The following is a 20,004-nucleotide window of genomic DNA, read 5'->3' on the forward strand; positions in this document are numbered from 1 at the left end:
ACAATCCTGACAGCGTTGCAAATGGAGGCCCTAGAGCTGCCAAGCCATCACTGCTGTCCCTCCCTCATGAACCTTGAAGTTGGAGTTCACTCGCAAGAGTGTAAGTCACTTCATGTCTGGGCCTGTGGGAGTCTCAGGCAAGTACAAGGCTTGATGTTCTTGTGTCCTCCAACCAATCAGTAATAATGTGAGTTGCACCAACTTTGGCTGTGTCCGAGGAGGCAAAAAATGCTGATTGTACCTGCAACAGAGAACAGAATAGAGAGCCCACTATCTCCAAAGGACTCTCATCAACCCTTGCAGAGGAGGAGACAATGTCAGAATGTCATGTTACATCATTCCCCTGCACCTTACACCAGCACAGTAATTTCACAATTAGATTTGGGCTCACAATGTGGTGCAAGCACCCCATGAGCTCCTAACCAGCTATTGGAGTCTCTGACACCTGAGGTCATCAGCTCTCAGAAGACTGAGGGGAGCCAGGCCCATGCTGATGATAATTTGTCTCTGAAACCATCTGTAAGATGGCAGAAACTGGTGTAGTAGCCGCACCACTGTCTGGCAGGGTTCCAGAGGGTATTCACACCTTGACTTGGGTATTGGAGAAGTCCATCCAAGCCAGGTGTACTGCTGAATCCCTCTTGACTGCATATGTGCTCTTGTCCATTGACAGGTTGTTCCTACGTGAAGCAGATCAGGTAGCGAATGCCAACAATGAGTGCAGATCTGTATTCCATCATCCAGTCTCTGAAATCATGTGAACAACAGCAAGGTGAGATAGCATAAGGGTCCTGGAGTCTCCCAGGTTCTCGCCCATCTCAGGCCAGCAGAGAGGTACATGTGTACCTTGCTGAGAGAGGAGGAGGTACTGTCTTCCACATCTGCATAGCCCTGCCTTAGACAGCAGCTCCTCAGGTCCTCTGCCATGACACCAGTAGCTGCCACGAAGACCACTGAACCTTTTGCACATGTACAGGAACCGCTCAGAATACTGGGGTCCTCTAAACTTCAACTGATCAGAAGAGTGCCCCCAGTGTCATGGTGGGCAGAAAGGTCAGCAGCCTGCATTCTGACTGCTGGGGGTGAAGTGTGGGTGCACTCAGAAAAGACACAAGAAAACAGACTAGATGTGTTTGAGGCTCGCCAGCAATTCGATCATTCATGCTTCTGTGCTTATCTGGTTTATATTTGAAATAAAGATCATATTTGATTTCAGCAAGTACCGAACCATTGATCCTGACCCTCTGACAATGCAGCTTTGACATGGGTCCCTTCAAGAGCTGTTTAGAAGGACGACCTTGGCAAATGTAATTAACTTTTGTATCTTGCAGAGGTACCATGTGTGGGTTTAGACCAGAGGTGAATGGCAACAATACATGTGGAATGTGGACCTTTATTTGGTTGGATGATACCATGACATGTTATTGTTTTTAATGTTGTAATGTTAATGGATAATTGTATACAGAAATTGGAGTGGGAAAAATTTCCTGAACTGTGTGCCATATCCTGAAATCCTTCATGCAGTTTCTCATATAAATTAGGGTGAAATGACTGGTCATTGATTTCTTTGTCATCCTCACTTGAAGATGCCTCATACTCCACTAATTTCTCATTGACTAGTGTTACTGACCCTTCTGCTGAGCCAGGCAATCTAAAGTGCTGCATGACAAAATTGTTTGAGAGGTCCTTACTTGACAATATTGATTAATCCAGAGACATAATTTTCTCTTTTTTTTCAGGAAAATAGTGTGTTGTGGCTATTTAAACCACTTATAGACAGTATCCCTTCTGAACAGCAACAACAGTGACACTAAATTATAGTTGAGCAGGATCTTGCTGCACTGTGGTTTCTTCACAAATCCAGAGACCTGCAATTATGATCCAGACTCATGGGCCTCAGTTGGAGTAACTCTGGAGCAATGTAAAAAACGTGATGGTGGTTAGTGTTGGGGGATGGTTTACACATCTTGGGTTACAGGGTTTTCAGATTTTCAGAAATACGTTTTAAGGGTATGGCGGTTGACTCCATAAGCCTGCACCCTGCAGTCTCAGCTTGGGTGGCTGCAATGTGGGAGTAGGTGTGTCCTAATCCTGTGCAATGTTTATGGAGTCTGGCCAGCTTGTTTAATATCCTGTGGTTGATAGCACCTCAGAGTTGTTGTGAACCACAGTCTGCAGGAGGGAACCTTTTGAAAGGTAGGTACATTCAGCTGTTTCCTTTGCATGCCCTAATGTTTGTCAGGTAGTTCATTGCTCCTATGCACTGTATGCAATGGCATGGAAGTGCCGAAGCCATAGGGGCATTTTCGGAAGCTTGTATTGGCATGGAGGGCATGAGGGTCTGTGCAAGTTGTTGGGGCAAGAAGTAACATTAATGGACCATGGGGTATGGGAAGTGAGGGCTGCATGGCTTTTCTGTTTCTCGTATAACTGGGGTGAAGTCCTAAAGCGATAAGGTGTGCTTTCTAAACATCCCATCACTCAGGACCCCCCAATCCCTGTGACTGCCTTGTAACTTTTATCCGGGTTAGTTGACTTGACTGCAGCCACCACCTTGAAATAAGAAAAACTGTCTTTCTTGGCATTTATTTCCTGAGATAGGCATACCACGCCACAAGTTTTCCCAACTGTCACTACCCTTCTCAAGGAGTAAAATCCAAGCCGTGAGTCCAGATCCCATTTACATGCAGTGAAAAGCTGGAATCAAAAAGCAAGTATTAGAAATGGTGACCCTTTCATAACTGTATTGTCAGTTTTAACAAAAACATTTTGGTTCACTGTTGTCTCTTAGAGAAGCAAATTGTCCATCATCATCATCATCATATTTGGCTCACGTGATTCCAGATTTAGCATTAACAGCAATGTGCCTCAGAAATGGCCGAGTTGTTATGTACAAGCACTTGGCTCACCACAACCTTCTCAAGAGCAATTAAGGATGGGTTAAAAATCCGGGTCTTACCAATAATGTCCACACTTCATTGATGTATTTTTAAAAATAGTTATCTTCACCCATTGAGTGATCTACATTGCTTCCATGTCAAGTGCCAGGCAATGACCATCTCCAACAAGAGAATATCTAGCCTCCTTGCCTTGATGGCATAATTGCACTATCAATACCCCAAGAATTATTGTGGACCAAAGGCTGGACCTTGCGTACAAATACAGTGATTACAGGAGCAGGCCAGAAACCGGTCGTTCTTCTATGGGTTTTTTACACCTGACTGCCACAATTGGTCCACTGTCTACAAGGAGAAAGTGAGGACTGCAGATGCTGCAGGTCAGAGTCGAGAGTGTAGTGCTGGAAAAGCACAGCTGGTCAGGCAACATCTGAGGAGCAGGAGGAGCTCTTCATCTTCCTAATGAAGAGCTTATGCTCAAACTGTCGACTCTCCTGCTCCTCGGATGCTGCCTGACAGGCTGTGCTTTTCCAGCACCACACTCTTCGACAACCGTCTTCAAGGCACAAGTCAAAGATGGGATGGGATACACTTGTCTGGATAAGTGTGATTCCAACAACATTCATCAAGCTCACCACTGTCCAAGAACAAACATTTCACTTGTCAGCACCCCATCCACCAACTGAATCACTCATTTCCTGCACCAGTAACACAGGATGTCAGCATTCTATACAAAATACAACTTGCACTGCCGGAACTTGCCAAGACTCCTTCAGTATGACTTCTCAATTCCATGCCTTCTACCACTGAGAAGGGCAAGGGCAGAAGATACATAGGGGTACCATTACTTGAAAGTTCCCTTCAAAATCACACACCATCTTGTCTTGTTATTATTCCCTCTTTGTTTCCAGACCAAAGTCTAGGAATTTTTTCAAGGTAACGCTGCAAGTGTACCTGCTCTGCACCAGATGGATTACAAAAGGATGTCTCACCATCACTTAAAAGAATTAGAGTTTGGCAACAAATGCTCGCCTTGTTGGGGACACCCATGTCCATGAAAGAAAAAGTATCGACCATTCACACCTCAAATATGTTCTGTCTTTCAATTAGTGTCCTGCTAACACATCTCAAATTTTCACCAAATCTCAGTCTGTCGTAAAATATTAAACTTGTGATCGCACCTCTTTGGGGAGAAAATGGTAGATTTTAGAAATGTTTTGTGTGAAACATACTTCCTAATTTCACTCATAAATGGTCTTGCTATAACTTTAAGATTTTATCATATTCTGGATTTTCCCAGTAATGGGAACGATTTCTCTGTGTTTACCCTATTGTATTCTATTATTTAAAAACCTCAATTTGACCATATTTAACTTTTTTAAAGTCCGGAGATTACAAATAATGGTCATGCAACCTTGTTCATAATTTCAGTCCTTAATTACTGTTACTGTATTGAAAGTCTGATTGCTTTAGGTTTGGTTTCCATATGGCCTAATGTACTTACTTGTTTTACACGAATAATGAGACGTGATTTACCATGAGACATGGGTTTATTATCATCGAAACACAAGATATATATACAACACTATAAAACCAGTCTTCCCCTCTAATATTCCAAGTAACCTTATAGTTCTTAAATGTCTATGCCACACACAAGTTTAAAATCTGCTTTGCGAATTCAACATGTTTGAAAGTATATACTAACCCAATTACAGCTGGTTGAACAGGTGTTGAGGCTGTTTTCTGACTCCCAAGGTTCCAGCTTCTTGTTCCTGATGTTCTCTGGAATGTGACCTTCTAAGTAAGCAAGGAGATCAGATCATATGAAAATGAAGCTTACAATCCCACCCCTGATAATGCCCCAAATTGAAAGCAGCATTGCAACAGAGGTCTGAACAGTTTGTCTAATTGAAAGATCACTTTGTACTCTTGTAACCATTAGAGGTAACAGTGAACATTCATTTTTGGAGTTTATTTTTGTGTTAGACTGCTCCAGATTTTAGTACTTTGTGCAAATAGAAATCATAATCTCTACTCCTCTACAGCTCTGATTCTTTTTTCATTCAGAAAGTTATCTAACTCATGCTTCTGAAAGTTGACGATCTCACTGGGGTCTACTTCATTCAGGGCCATCCTAAATTTAAGCCATCAGCCCAATATGCTTCATCCACAGTGTATCCCTGCAGGTATTTCCATTCAAAAGAATGAATTTCCTCTACAGGACCCCACAAAATCTGAGTGAGTGAGTCTCAGAGATTCCCAGTGGAATTTTGATCCATTTTACAAAATTTGCAGAATTTTTTTTCTCAATTTGTAAATATTGTGGTGTTTGTATTAAATGCAAGAAACATGCAAAATAATATATTAAAATTTAATAGGGAAGAAAATAATGTAGTATATTGAATGACATCCAAGTGCACGAAATTCCATTAGTATAGGAAGGTGAACCAATGCAATACTCCAAAAACTTAATTAAATCTAAAAGGAAATACAATTCTGCAACACTGAAGGGCAAGAAGGGAACTCACTAGCTCAGTCTTTGATCATCTAGCCAATGGTAGCCAATATGCTGTGCTGCTCGTTGAGTTAATAGTAGGATAAATTGTTGAATGGAATCACATACTAGTACGTGTGCAGCATTTGGTGTTTCTCAAGCAAATTCCAATATAGTTGCAGTTGCTCCTCAGTGGAGAGTGGGATGAATTTAGATGACTGGTTACTTGCAGAGGATGTCTGAATATATTCTAATATTTGACATTAATACGGGGTATGGAGACCAGATGCACTATTTGCATCCTTAGTGGGAACCAACAAATAGTAACAGGGAATACAAATCAGTGAGGAAGAAAAACATAAATAAATGCTAAAATTTAAAAAAATGGATTGGGCATGGATTATTTTAAAACTCATTTTTCAAGATGATTTTGTCTTCTTCTTGCAGGATGATTTTAACAGCTGAATACTTTAGCCTGTCTTTGAACACACCCAATCTCCATGGTGATGACTACTTGAACTGTTTCTTCGCTGGTGCCATCGAAGTTCCAGCCTACGTAGCATCTTGGCTTTTGCTCCAGAGGTTTTCTCGAAGGTTCAGCCTTTCAAGCACTCTGTTTCTGGGCGGAATTGTCCTTTTCTTCATTCAACCCATTCCTTCAAGTAAATGTTTTCTTAGTGCACCTAAAGACATCATAACCTGTTCAATATTTGTTTTCAGGGAGATTTCGTGAATATTTGAAATATACTTATGGTAAAAGCTTTAAGGAATTTTAGCATTCTGACAGATAATGCCAGAAATTATGAACACAACATCACTGATTTACATTGCGTTGAGGATGGGGCTGAGATGAGAACAATGATGTGTGGGGGGAGGGGGAATTGTGTCCAGTTAGGACCCCAGACCAATTGCCATATTTTACTCTGTATCAGCATTGGCTGAATACCTGAATTGCCAAACTGCCCTTTCATTCATAGTTCTACCAGTTATATAACCCTTACATCTCCACTGTGGATGTTGGAGATCTGCAAAGAATGGGTCCTGTGTATTAGTGTAGTTCAACTGATGATCTTTAATTAGTTTACGAGCATAATTCTTTACGCATTAAGGATTATTTAGCAAATGCTGACCGATTACCGATGTAATTTAATTTTGGACACATTGTGAGGTTTGTAAGTATGGGCTGGTTGGTTCCAGTCAGTGTCTTGCTTATTGTGAACAACAGAAGGAGTATGCTGTTCAGTATGATCGACCAGTCTTTGGAACATATAGTCTGTATATCTAGCATCACTTCAACACTGAAATTCAAACACCACTTACTCATTTGTGTAATAAGCAGAGCATCTTTTTGGCTTCACAGCAAGATCTTCTTGGTGTTGAACACAAGTTGTGTTGCTACGGCAAAGTAATGGCATGAAATAGTTAGGTTCACCTGTTGTTCAAACTTATCTGAGGTAGATTGGACATTTTTAAAGACCAAATGTGATGTATGTAGGTTCCTTCATGAGTTTGTGTGATATATTATGAGAAATGATCTGACCAGGGTAGGTATTATCCCACAGAGTGGTCTTGCCCTGTTTCCCCTTCAAACTTGCACTGTGAACAAATTGCCTGGGCCTTGTTTGTAAGATGGCTGACAAGGTCAGTCTTAATGGTGCATGTAACTGACAGAATACCAACATGTATATTGACCAGAAAAGGTAGACATTGTCAATTTCTCAATAAGGGAAAGAAGCTAATTTCAGTTCAGTATTTCATTTGAATTTGAGTACAGATTGGAGTCCATTCTGCCTTGTAAGTCTTTGAATATTGCTGCAGATTCAAAGATTGCAAATGCATACCAAAATAATACCATTTTCCCCTCTCAAAGAGTACTGCTATGGACAAGATAGAGAAGCAAATTGAATTACTTTACTGTTCCCTTCCTCTGTCTGTAAGCAGAGGCGTTCAAGAAAAGAAATCCTTCTATTCCTTTTGAAAATAAGCTGTGATGTGATTCCTCTAAATCTTCTCTGTTCTGTGAAATCCAATTTTTAAATGATTGCAGCAAACACTCTTACATTATGATTTATTTATGCGTGCAAGTACATGGAATGATTGTGACAACAGTTGCACACACAGCTAACAAAGGAAGAAAGCAGAGGTATGAAGGAAAAGAAAAGTTACAAAGATGAAGAGCATAAAGGTTAATGTGATGAGCATTAATTCATTCAATTCCCTTTTTCTGAGTTTGAAAAATCATTGCTCAGTGAAGTTTCTCGCACTTGATTGTTCTTGCAGGTAGTGACCAATTTGTAGTAGATAGTAGGAGGCATGGCAGTATGGTTGATCCATTGTTCATACAAATCAAGAGTTTGCCTGGAAACTGAGTTTCAAAGAGGTTAAGACTAAGGGCAGGCTTAGCTGAGCTTGAAATCTGAACTTCTGTGGAAAGAACCTTGCAAGTAATGATATTAACAGTAGACTGGCTGTCTCCAGACTAACGTGCTAATGGTTGGGTATATTGCTCACAATGGACTAACTCTCCCTTCATTAAAGGAAGGCTGTCTAGAAGTAAAAATTAAATTGTTCAGAGTCCAAGAGGGTTTGGTTCTGTGATAGGGTACCTGGCTGAATCACATTAGTTAACAAAATACGTTCTATGCTTTTCGTCCTGGTCATTGTTTGGTGATGTGAACTAAATCATGCCATTAGCATCATTTCAGGCTAATGAGTTTGAATACCCACATTTGTTGTCCAGAACTAGCTGTCCAAACACTGGATCCTCTGCACCTTTGTGTGAATTTTGACTGCAATGCTCACATTAGTATACGTTTCTAAAAGATTGCACTCTTGAGTTCTGTCCTGATTCAAATTGTTCAGAATTTGTGGTTAATTATGTGCTTGATGGTGGTCATGTTTTAGTCCAGCCAATTTCAGGTTAGAATTTAAACAAGAAAGTACAGCTTTTAAAAACAATTTATCATCTCCTTGCCATGTGACCATGACAATGCCCACAATCGACCCTACACCCATTTTCAATTTCTCTCTGCTGTCACAAAGTTCCTAATTTTGTTAAGCCTCTCTGACCAATGCTGATCTCTTGCAATTCTGTGTTTAAATGCTTCCAGTTAGGTTTTTAACGTGCAACCACGCTACAACTTTCTTCACTAAAAGTTATGACCAATCACTGTAAAAGTGACCATGGTACATGATTGTTCCTCATCCAACTCTATACAACTATTGACAGTGTCAACATGCCACCTTACTTCCCACTGTGTCTTCTGTCATTCAGTGGTGTATTGGCCCAAATGATTTGTGTTGTTACATTAAGACATAATTTTCTTGCAACACCGTCCCGATTTGGAAAATTTTCAAGAATACAGCGGTATGATTGAAATATCCTCACGGTTGGAATGGAAGTGTACATTAGAAGATCAATCCAATGTCATATTAAGTGTTAAAAGTTAACAAAAGGGAAGTAATAATAAATATGAAAGAATAAAAGAAAAAGGAACACTTGACAGCGTTCGAAATATTTAATTGGGAGCTGGGCAGAGTTATATCGATTTTCACAAAGTTAACAGAGGAGCAGCTCATCTCAATAGTGACTTCTCATTGCTGTTCTTTAATTTTGTATCTATCTTTGATGGAAGTTGCGGTGGCTTTTAACCTGAAAAGCAGCCTGGTCATTATTATGACAGCAGTGCATAGGCCAAAGTAACTTTCATGAAGCTCCAGTATTGTTGCTAACGATTGGGAACACCATCATAAATCTGTAATTTGTAATCCTGGCTGTCGAATGTCTATGCCAGAAGCTTTCTGTTTGAAAGGTCAGCCCATATGTCAAATGTCTGGCAGAAGTGGCTTGTAATTCCCTGCAGCTTCCACTAACTTGATTGTTAACCTGTCTATTTTCTAGATCTTGCAGCAATTTCCACAGTGCTAGTAATGATTGGAAAATTTGGAACCACAACTGCCTTCGCTATAGTTTTTGTTTACACTAGTGAGCTGTATCCTACCGCAGTGAGAAACATGGGTGTCGGAATGAGCTCGATGGCCTCGAGGGTAGGCAGCATCATCTCACCTTACATTTTCTTTCTTGGTAAGATGATAGTTTGACTTCTATATGAAGGTACAATATTAGGAAATTTCTTGTATTATCCCTGATACCAATAGGTCACTTCGAAATCCACACCGTTCATATGCACATGTTGTAAATGTAGAGATGAATGAGGTGATAAATACACACAAGAAAACTGTTCAATCTCTCTCAGCGCAAAGTCACATAACTTCCACCCACCATCCACTGTTCTTATCCCATTGTCTGAGAACAAACGAGGGAGTGCTCACGTGAAAATAATATTCTAATAAGTTTTATTATTCATTCACGAGGTAAGGGCGTCACTAGTTAGACCAGCATTTGTTACCCATGCTTAATTGCCTAGAGAGCAGTCAAGAGTCAACCACATTGTTGCAGGTCCAGAGTGACATATAGGCCAGGCCAGACAAGGTAAGGACAGTAGATTTCCTTCCTGAAAGGATATTATTGAACCAGAGAAGTTTTTCTGACAATCAACAACAATGGATTCATAGTCATCATTAGACTCTTAATTCCAGATATTTATTGAATTCAAATTCCACCACATGCCATGGTGAGATTCAAACGTCGGTTCCCACAACACTATCCGCTTCTCTACAACAATCCACCGACAATAATGTTAGGCCACTATACCACATATAAAAGTTTTTGAACCCACTGAAGTTCTTGAAGTAATATTTTCATATTATTATAAACAAGTGACTGAGCAAAACAAACCAAATTCACTTCAAATGATCAGGATATTTAAAGATTGGAGACAATCACAGTACACTAGTTCCTCATTTAGTATTCCTGATGGGAGACAGTGTCCCAGTAGTAATTTCACTGGACTAGTAATCAGGAGGCTCGAGCTAATGCATTTTTTTAAATATTTATGGGCATGAACATTGCTGGCTCAGCCAACATTCATTGCCTCTGAGAAAGTGATGGTGAGCTACCTAAAGTCATTGAATCATAGATATGTATGAAACAGACCTTTCAGTCCTACTCATCCATGATGACCAAATTAACCTAGTCCCACTTGGCCCATATCCCTCTAAACCCTTCTTATCCTTGTACCAATCCAAATGCCTTTTAAATGTTGTTATTGTACCAGCCTCCATCACTTCCTCTGGCAGCTCATTCCATGTGCACATTACCCTCTGCATGAAAAAGTTTCCCCTGAGATCCTTTTAAATCTTTCCCTTCTCACCTTAAACCTATGTCCTCTAATTTTGAACTCTCCTACTCTGGGAAAAAGACCTTGGCTATTTATACTGTATTCATGCCCCTAATGATTTTATAAACCTCTGTAAGGTCACCCTGCAGCCTCCAACACTCCAGGAAAACAGCCCAGCCTATTCAGCCTCTCCCTATAGCTCAAACCCTCTAGCCCTGGCAACATCCTTGTCAATCTTTTCTGTACCTTTTCAAGTTTAACAACATCTTTCCTATAGCAGGGAGATGTAACACCTTGCACTTATTCTAAATTAAACTTCCACTCCTAGGCTGATCTGATCAAGGTCCCATTGTACACTAAGATAACCTTCTTCACTTTGCACCTCAACAGCAATTTTAGTGTCATCTGCAAATGTATGAACGGTTCCTCCAATATTCAAATCCAAACCATTTAGATAGATGACAAAAAGCAGTGAACTCAGCATCGATCCTTGCAGCACACCACTATTCACAGGCCTTTCACCACCGCACTCTGACTGTGTCCATTTCTTGGACTATTGGAGTCTGTGAAGTGTGAATAAACTCACAAGAATAGTAGAAAGGAAATTTCCAGGATTTCGATCCAGCGACATTGAAGGAATGATGAAAAGGTAGGTTGGTGCGTGGCTTGGAGCGAAACCTGTAGTTGATGATGTTCCTATGCATCTCTGCCCTTGGGTCAGTGTGAGACTTCAGCAAAGTCCGATAAAGGCCGAATGAGTTTCTAACTATACTGTTGGAAATTTGGAGCAAAGGGAAACAGATACTTCAGTAGGGTTTACTGTAAGAAATAAACTGTCCTGCATGTTTCATGCTGCAACTATACAAAACGCTGGTGTGGCCACACTTGGAATATTGTGTACAGTTCTGGTCCCCATATTCCGGGAAGGATGTGGAAGCATTGGAAAAGGTGCAGAGGAGATTTACCAGGATGATGCCTGGCCTGGAGGGAAGGTCTTATGAGGAAAGGCTGAGAGGCTTGGGTATGTTCTCATTGAAAAGAAGAAGGCTAAGAGGGGATTTGATAGAGACATACAAGATGATCAGAGGATTAGATAGGGTAGACAGTGAAAGGCTTCTTCTAGAATGCTGACGTCAGCTTGTTCAAGGGGGCATAACTACAAATTGAGGGGTGATAGATTTAAGACAGATGTCAGAGGCAGGTTCTTTATGCATAGAGTGGTTAGGGCATGGAATGCCCTACCTGCTAATATAGTCAACTCAGCCACATTAGGGAGATTTAAACAATCCTTAGATAAGCACATGGATGATTTTGGGATAGTGTATAGGGGACGAGCTGAGAATAGTTCACAGGTCGGTGCAACATCGAGAGCTGAAGGTCCTGTTCTGCACTGTATTGTTCTATGTTCTATGAGAGGCAAGTGGGAGAGGATAAAAAGCACAGATTGAGAGGCCAACCTGTAATGAACCAAATCATGACATGAATGTAGGGAAAGATGCTGATTAGTTCTTAGGATCTGGATGTAGGTTTGCTCGGTGAACTGGAAAGTTCATTTTCAGACATTTCATCCCCATACTAGGTGACATCATCAGTGAGTCTCCGGATGAAGCGCTGGTGGTATGGTCTGCTTTATATTTATGTATTTGGGTTTCCTTGGGTTGGTTGTGTCATTGTGGTGATGTCATTTCCTCTATTTTCTTCAGGGGGTGGTCAATGCGATCCAAGTCAATGTATTTGTTGATAGTGTTTCAGTTGGAATGCCATGCTTTGAGGAATTCTCGTGCCTGTCTTTTTTTGGCTTGTCCTTGGATATGTTGTCCCATTGAAATGGTGTCCTTCATCATCTGTATGTAAAGATACTAGTGAGAGTGGGTCATGTCTTTTTGTGGCTAATTGATGTTCATGTATCCTGGTGGCTAGTTTTCTGCCTGTTTGTCCAATGTAGTGTTTGTTACAGTCCTCAAAACTCGCTAGTTCATAGGATTGCTGAATAGTTTCAGTTTTTAAATTAAATGTAAGGTCATCAGTCTGTGTTTAGGCCACCAGTGTTTTTCTTTTTTTGTTTCCAGAGCATAGCTGCTGAAGTATTAGCTTGATTTTTGTGATTTGTTTTTCTTTTCATAAAAGACAAAGTATCAGTCCAATGAGGTGTGAGGAACAGTGAGTTGAACCAAATACAGTAGTGAGGACAGAACGGATGAGGTATTGATGCTGCAGCACGTGGAAGATGCTGGACACCAATGTGACACAGAGTGAAGACATTTGCTTTCAGTGTTGCAGCTTGAGGAACTTCTGATCTGAATTGAGGTGTCGATCTCTGAGCTGCAGTCATGGTGCCACTTCAGGGAAGGAGAAAATTTCCTGCAATTGTCCAATAGTAATGAAGTTCTTACAAGCTGCGTGGACAAGAGTGGAGACTGCAGGGAAAATGAGCAAATACACGGTGACACCTTGGTACAGTGAGCCATTCACAGTAGAGGATAAAATAGGAATGTATGCGTGGTAGGGAACTATATAAATAGGGCGGGTAGATATTATTCTCTGCAGCCATAAGTGGGAATCCCAAACTGCCACAGTAAAGACATTTCCAGAGAAAAAAATCCTGGAAAGGGAGGGGAGGGATCCAATGCTCATTATGCTACCAACGACATTGGTATGACTAAAAATTAAGTTTTGCTGGAAGACTGAACAGTTAGGAGCTAAATTAAAAAGCAGAAGACTAAAAGTAATAATCCCTGGAATGCTACCTGAGCCATGAGCAAACTGACATGAGGTAAATACAGTCTACGAGTTAAATATGCACCTCAGTAATGAATGGAATGGGTTGAAGTTCATGGGGGACTGGCACTATTACTAGGGTAGAAGGGAGCTATTCTGGTGGGATGGGATTCACTTTAACTGTGCTGAGACCAATAAAATAACTAAGGCCTTTAGAGAGAGGTTTTTATCTAATTAGAGGTGGGGGAGGGGTTGAGAGAGGGGAGATGGAGGCTTACAAAGCAAGAAGATATAACAGCATTATAGGGCAGCTATTTGATGACATTACCTGAGGTGGGATAGGGAGGGACAGAGTGCAGAAAAGTAGCAAAACAGCAATAAATAGGGCCAAATGGGGAAAAGGTATGTTTTTTTAAAAAGGCAAAATTAATGGGTTTTTCATATGTGCATAGTATTCGGAACCAATACAAATTTATGAGTATGATTTGCACCAATCTTGAAGGTGCGGTACAGTTGCTGAGCAGTCAATAAAGCACCCATGTTCTTGGCTTTCTCAATAAGGGCACAGAATACAAGTGCAGGGATGTGATGTTGAACTGAAACAAGGCACTTGTTTGACCTCAGCTGGAGTATTGTATGTAGTTGTGGTCATTATATCATGAGAAACATGGGAATGCATTGGAGAGAGTGCAGAAGCAATTTACAAGAATTTTTCTGGGACTGAGAAACTTCGCTTATGAGGGTAGACTGAAGAATTTGGGATTGTTTTCCTTGGAGAGAGGAAGCTCAGAAGAGATTTGATAGAGTAGATAGGAAAATGCTGCTCCCTCTAGTAAAAAAGCGAAGAATGTGGGGGCGTAGACATAAAATTGCATGTAAAAGTAGCAAGGGTGATGTGAGGAAAAACATTTTCACACAGCGAGTTGTTAGGATATGGAATGCACTGCTGGAAAAGTGATTGTGACAGATTTACTTGAGGCAGTCAAGAGGACATTGGATAGAAATGCCATTCACAAATGTGGGGAAAAGGCAGGAGACTGGCAAATAAAAAATAGAACCAGTGCAAGGACAGGAGGTGCTGAATGGCCTCCTCCTGTGGTCTAATAATTGTGTGATCTTATGGCCATTACATGGTTACAAGAAGATCAAATCTGGGAACGAAATATTCAGGGGTGTGTTTCTTTTCAAAAAGACAGACAGGAAGGAGGGATAGCTTTGATTAGATTACAGTGTGGAAACAGGCCCTTCAGCCCAACAAGTCTACACTGACCTTCCAAAGAATAACCCACCCACATCCTTACACTTACTCCTGAATAATGCATCTAACACTATGGACAATTTAGCACAGCCAATTCACCTGACCTGTACGTCTTTGGACTGTGGGAGGAAACTGGAGCAAACTCACTCAGACACAGGGAGAATGTGCAAACTCCACACAGACCATTGCCCAAGGCTGGAATTGAATCTGGATCCCTGGTGCTGTGAGGCAGCAGTGCTAACCACTGAGCCACCGTGCCATGGTAGTATGGTGTGGAATAAGTACAATAGCAAGAAATTATTTTGAATCATAAGATGCAAAATCTAAAAGTGTGGAGACAAGAAATAAAAGGGGAAAGACGATATTGGTTGGAACAGTCTATAGGTGTCCTACCAGTCACTACACAATAACTCAGGAGATCGTTAGGACATGAAAAAAAAACAGGCAAAAGTGAGGACTGCAGATGCTGGAGAATAGAGTCGCGAGCGTGGTGCTGGAAAAGCACAGCAGGTCAGGCATCACCCAAGGAGCATGAAAATCAACGTTTCGGGCAAAAGCCCTTCATCAGGAACAAAAGCTATACATTAATCATGGTTTACTTTAGTCTTCATGTAGATTGGAATAGTCAGTTTTTCCTAAAACAATATGGGTCTGACCAGTATCAGGCGATTTTGGATTTGGTGATGTATAATGAGACAATTTTATTAATGAAGTCCCTGTAAAAGATCCACTATGAAACAGTGAGCATCACTTGGTAGAATTTAGCATTTAGTTTGAGAGGATGAAACCTGGGTTGGAAGCAGCTGTGTTCAGCTTTAAAATGGGAAATAATAAACTACTCCTGGGAAAGGAGTTTAGCAGCAAAGATGGTTGAAGAACAATGGCAGACTCTTAAGGAAATAGTTTATGGTTCACAACAAAGATATATGCCAATGAGAGACCAGGATTCCAGGGAGAGTATTAGGCAATGAGAAAGAAGGTAATTATAGACCGGTTTGCTTAACATCTGTTATTGAGAGAATGTTAGAGTATTATAAAGGATGTAATAGATAAAATCACCATTGTCTTACCACACAATAGCACTGCTCTCTGATCAAAGAAAGACAAGTTTAAAGGAAGCATCACCAGACTTCAGGTGAAGAGAGAGTTCTTCATGCTAACTTTAGCTATTATAGGAATTGAACCCACATCTTGATGTCACTCTACATTGCAAACCAGTCATCCAGTCAACTGAGCTAACAAACTTCCGAATGATATAATGGCAGAGCCTTTAGAAATACATACTTGAGCAAGTAGAATCAGTTTGTGAAAGGGAAATCATGCCTGACAAATTTACTAGAGTTTTTTTGAGGAGGTAATGAGCAGGAAAGATAAAGCAGAAGCATTGGTTGTAATATATTTGAATTTTCTGGAGGAGCTTGCTAAGATACTAAATAAGAGCCAATGGTGTTGAGGGTAATACATTAGCATGGATAGAGGATTGATGAACAAATATGGAAGACAGAGAGTGGGAGTAAGAGGTGTACTTTAGATAGCAATCTGTAATTACTGTGCTACAGGAATCAGTGCTGGGGCTATAGTCATTTACAATGTTTTTTAATATTTATCCCATCACTATTTATTGTCCCCACCCAATGGATAATCTTCTGAGCCAAGACCATTTCTCTCTACTGCCCTGATCTCATTCTTTAAAAACAGAGTTATCCAATTCTTTTCCTTAAAAATAAATCTTTTGAATATTTTGTTTTTAGCCTTGGCCACATTGCAACCACATCTCCATAATAACTATTATGCCAATTTATTTCTTTTAATGCATCGATTCATCTCTCGTGTTACAAACACTGGATCCGCGCAGGCAAGTTATTTTTGATTTTGTCCCTTTTTTGACCACGTTTTCATACTTTAAGCTGGAGATGACCTCAGTAGTGCGAAAACTAAATCCCAGCACATTATATTCATGTACTACATTGAAACTACAAATTAAAAGTGATTCTTTGACCTCAATGCCTGTGAAATATGTGATGTCTATGACTTATTGATGTGCTATGAGACTTTATGCTCCATATTTTCACAGGAATTTATCATGAATTTCTGCCATATATTCTGATGGGGACCTTGACAGTGTTTTCAGCAATTCTTGTCTTGCTTCTGCCTGAAACCATCAACATTCCTCTCCCAGAAACCATTGACCAGATGCAGAAAATAAAAAGGTATGTTTATATAATATCAGGAAAATCTAAACCCTTAATTCATTCTTTTCCTCAGCTTTCTGTCCTGAACAAATTACCTTTATAAGATGCTTTTCGGGAAGATCATGTCCAAATGTGCTTCCTGAGGACGGGGGGGTAAAGGAGCAAATGGCCCTCCTTTCTAGGAGAGTTGGGAGGGTTGGCAAATTGCGGTTTATTTTAAATAGGAGAAGATCAGAGAGCTAAGGGTACTTGGAAAGAGAGTTGCAAAGATCACTGGTAGTTATTCCAACATTGATGAACATTGACACCAGGAAATGTGTTTTTCCCCAAATGAAAATATACTTTATTCGCAAAACAAAACTTTATTACATGAGATATTAAAACAGTTCTTCTGTGCAGTCTTTGCAGATAAAAATAAATTGGAATTTGACATTCCCTGCAGTTGCAATCAAAGGCATTTTCTACTCGTGCAGGACACTATTTACTTACATTTGGAGGCAAGAAGAATGTCTCATAACTGAACGGACTCCCGTTGTACTTCGGCAGAAAGGAGCTTGGACAGTGGTCTTTCCCCACTGCGCCCTGGTGACAGATGCCCCAAGCTTTGGTGCATCCCACAGTATGTAGTCCTGGACCTTGGAATGTGCCAGTCTATAGCACTCAGTCGATACAACGCTTTACACTGCAACTCCGCAGGTTTTGGTCAGACCAAAAAGCATCTTTCACCAGATGGTCCTCCAGGCACTGTTGATATTTGTCACGGTGCACATCCTGGGGAACAACTTGTAGAGCTCAGAGTTCTGCGTCACGGAGCTGATCAGGACAAACCTCAACAAAAACCACTGCATCTCTCTCCGGACTTATTTTACAAAGGCACATTACTGAAGGGGACGTGTGATGGTCTCAACATCCCCACAGCTGCTCTGAGGGCTGTGTGCAGTAGCATGGAGAGTCCGGGCATATGTGAAGGATTTGACAGGTGGTGTCCTCACCACCAGCCAAGCGACATCTAGGTGCTTGTTGGAAAGTTCTAGTTATGAGGCATTCTGCCAAATGACTTTGACAGTCTGCTCAGGGAACCATCTGAAAGGATCTATCCTCTTCCTTTCCTACAGTATCTTAAGGACACTTTGTGCTGACCACTGCTGATGGCCTTGTGGTGAAAGGTATTTTCCTTTGTATATTTTTCCATAAAGGCCGGGTGATACATAACAGTCCAATTACTTGGAACCTTCCATGGCACCAAGGTCAGGCCCATTCTTTATAATCTGGGGATGGATAGAACTTCAGTATTTCGTGACACTTGGTGTTTGCATACCAAGAATCTACACACAGCTTGATGTGGCTGCACACAAAGGTGGCCATCAGGATGAGGGCAGCATTAGATCAATCCTTCCCCTCTTATCCAGGGCTTTGTACCTGGTGTCCCTGTGGACACAGTCCATCTTTGACCTCCAGATGAAGTGGAAGATGGCTCGGGTCACTGCAGAGGCACAGGCTTGGGGAATGGGCCAGACTTGCACCACATCGAGGCTTGCACCATCTCTCCACGCTTCAGGCTCTCTGCCTTTATTCCTGATGAAGGGCTTTTGCCCGAAACGTCGATTTCACTGCTCCTTGGATGCTGCCTGAACTGCTGTGCTCTTCCAGCACCACTAATCCAGAATCTGGTTTCCAGCATCTGCAGTCATTGTTTTTACCACATCCAGCTACACCGAGTGTAGTTCCCAACCTGATGACCAGGGTTTACCCGCAATGGAGAGGGAGCAGTGCTCCTATTTGCCCAGTTTCTGCCCCACCTTTGCAGAACATCCTCCCACGTTTTTACACATGCCTCGACCCCTCCAAACCATTTTCCTAGAAACTTTAGGTAATCTAAACTGATGGTGAAGGGGAGAAAGGATCAGCCAGTCCTGCTTCCAAAGAACACTGTCTCGCTTTTGCCTTGATTTACTTTGGTTCTGAGGCCAGTTTGAACTGGTTGCAGTTGCTCATGATTCTGCACAATGACAGCAGATCCGAGCAAAAAAAAAATCATCAATGCACAGGGAGGCTTTGACCTGTAGGCTTCCACAGCCTGACATAGTCAGACCTCTCAGTCTCACATCCTTCCTGATGGACTTGGCAAAGACTCTATACAAAACACAAACAAGGCAGTAGAGAGAAGGCAGCCCTGCCTGACTCCAGATCTGATCAGGATCTAAATTCTGATTCCCTCCCACTGATTGAGACTGCACTAACGATGTAGGTGTAGAGCAGTCAGATCCAATTGCGGATACCATCCCCAAAACCCATTTTCCAGAGTTCATTCCACGTGTAGGCGATAATATCCTGTCAAAGGCCTTCTGATCCAGGCTGATGAATCAGGTGTCCATGACCCTGTACTACACGTAGGTGATTGTATACCTGAGAAGTGCGAGACTGTCAGAGATCATCCTGCCTGGTACAGCACAGGTTTGGTTGGGGTGAATCACCCAGAGCAGACCTGATGCAGTTGGTGGTAACCTTAGACAGGACTTTGTAGTCCACATTCAAGAGTGAAATTGCTCACCAATTTCTAATATACCCCCTCATCCACTTGTGGACAAGAGAGAGAAGTTTGGACAGTTTTCCCCTGTCTCTTTCTCTCTCATCTTTTGAATATCTTTGAGGATGAAGAACCTCTTGATGTTCCCCTTGATTGTTTTCCACCAGACCACTGAAGACTTAAAGAGGGGCCCCATGATTCTCCAACTTGTATAATCCCATTTGAACTCCTCAATGTCTTCTGGGGGTCAACAGTTTCATGTTGAACTTCCATGTTCCTTTGTTGGCCAGCGAGTCATCCTGTAGGTGACAGTCAGTCAGCAGGAGGCAGTGGTCAGAGAAGAAGAGCAGCTTGACATTGGTGGATCTGACTGAGAACACTGGAGACACAAACAGGAAATCTATCCTTGAGTGGATCGACATGTTTGGCCATGGCATTAGGAAAGGTGGGGTTATTCAGTTTTAAAGTGAAGAGAGAATGAAAAGGGAATAGGATAGGTTCATAGAAAAACTGAGCCTCTGGGACCTACCTTCTTTTAACTCTTATCAACATATTAGTGTTTGACATGCCTTCTCTAGTGACAGAGTTCTGTGCCCAAGATAGTGGTTGAGGATCACTTGAATTCCACATAAGTTTTATTCATTCATGGGATGTGGGTATGCAATTCTATGCTGTGGG

General features: G+C 41.4%; 1 protein-coding gene across 1 annotated transcript in view; it reads left to right on the forward strand.

Moving 5' to 3' along the window:
• Positions 1-20,004, forward strand: part of LOC122556566 (solute carrier family 22 member 5-like) — a 113,575-nt gene that overhangs the window by 90,733 nt on the left and 2,838 nt on the right. Inside the window, exons 7-9 of the mRNA XM_043703379.1 lie at positions 5,839-6,053; positions 9,293-9,475; positions 16,682-16,817. Of these exons, the coding sequence (XP_043559314.1) occupies positions 5,839-6,053; positions 9,293-9,475; positions 16,682-16,817 (534 nt within the window). The remainder of the gene's footprint in view (positions 1-5,838; positions 6,054-9,292; positions 9,476-16,681; positions 16,818-20,004) is intronic.

This window comes from Chiloscyllium plagiosum, chromosome 14, assembly GCF_004010195.1.
Source record: "Chiloscyllium plagiosum isolate BGI_BamShark_2017 chromosome 14, ASM401019v2, whole genome shotgun sequence".
NCBI lineage: Eukaryota > Metazoa > Chordata > Chondrichthyes > Orectolobiformes > Hemiscylliidae > Chiloscyllium > Chiloscyllium plagiosum.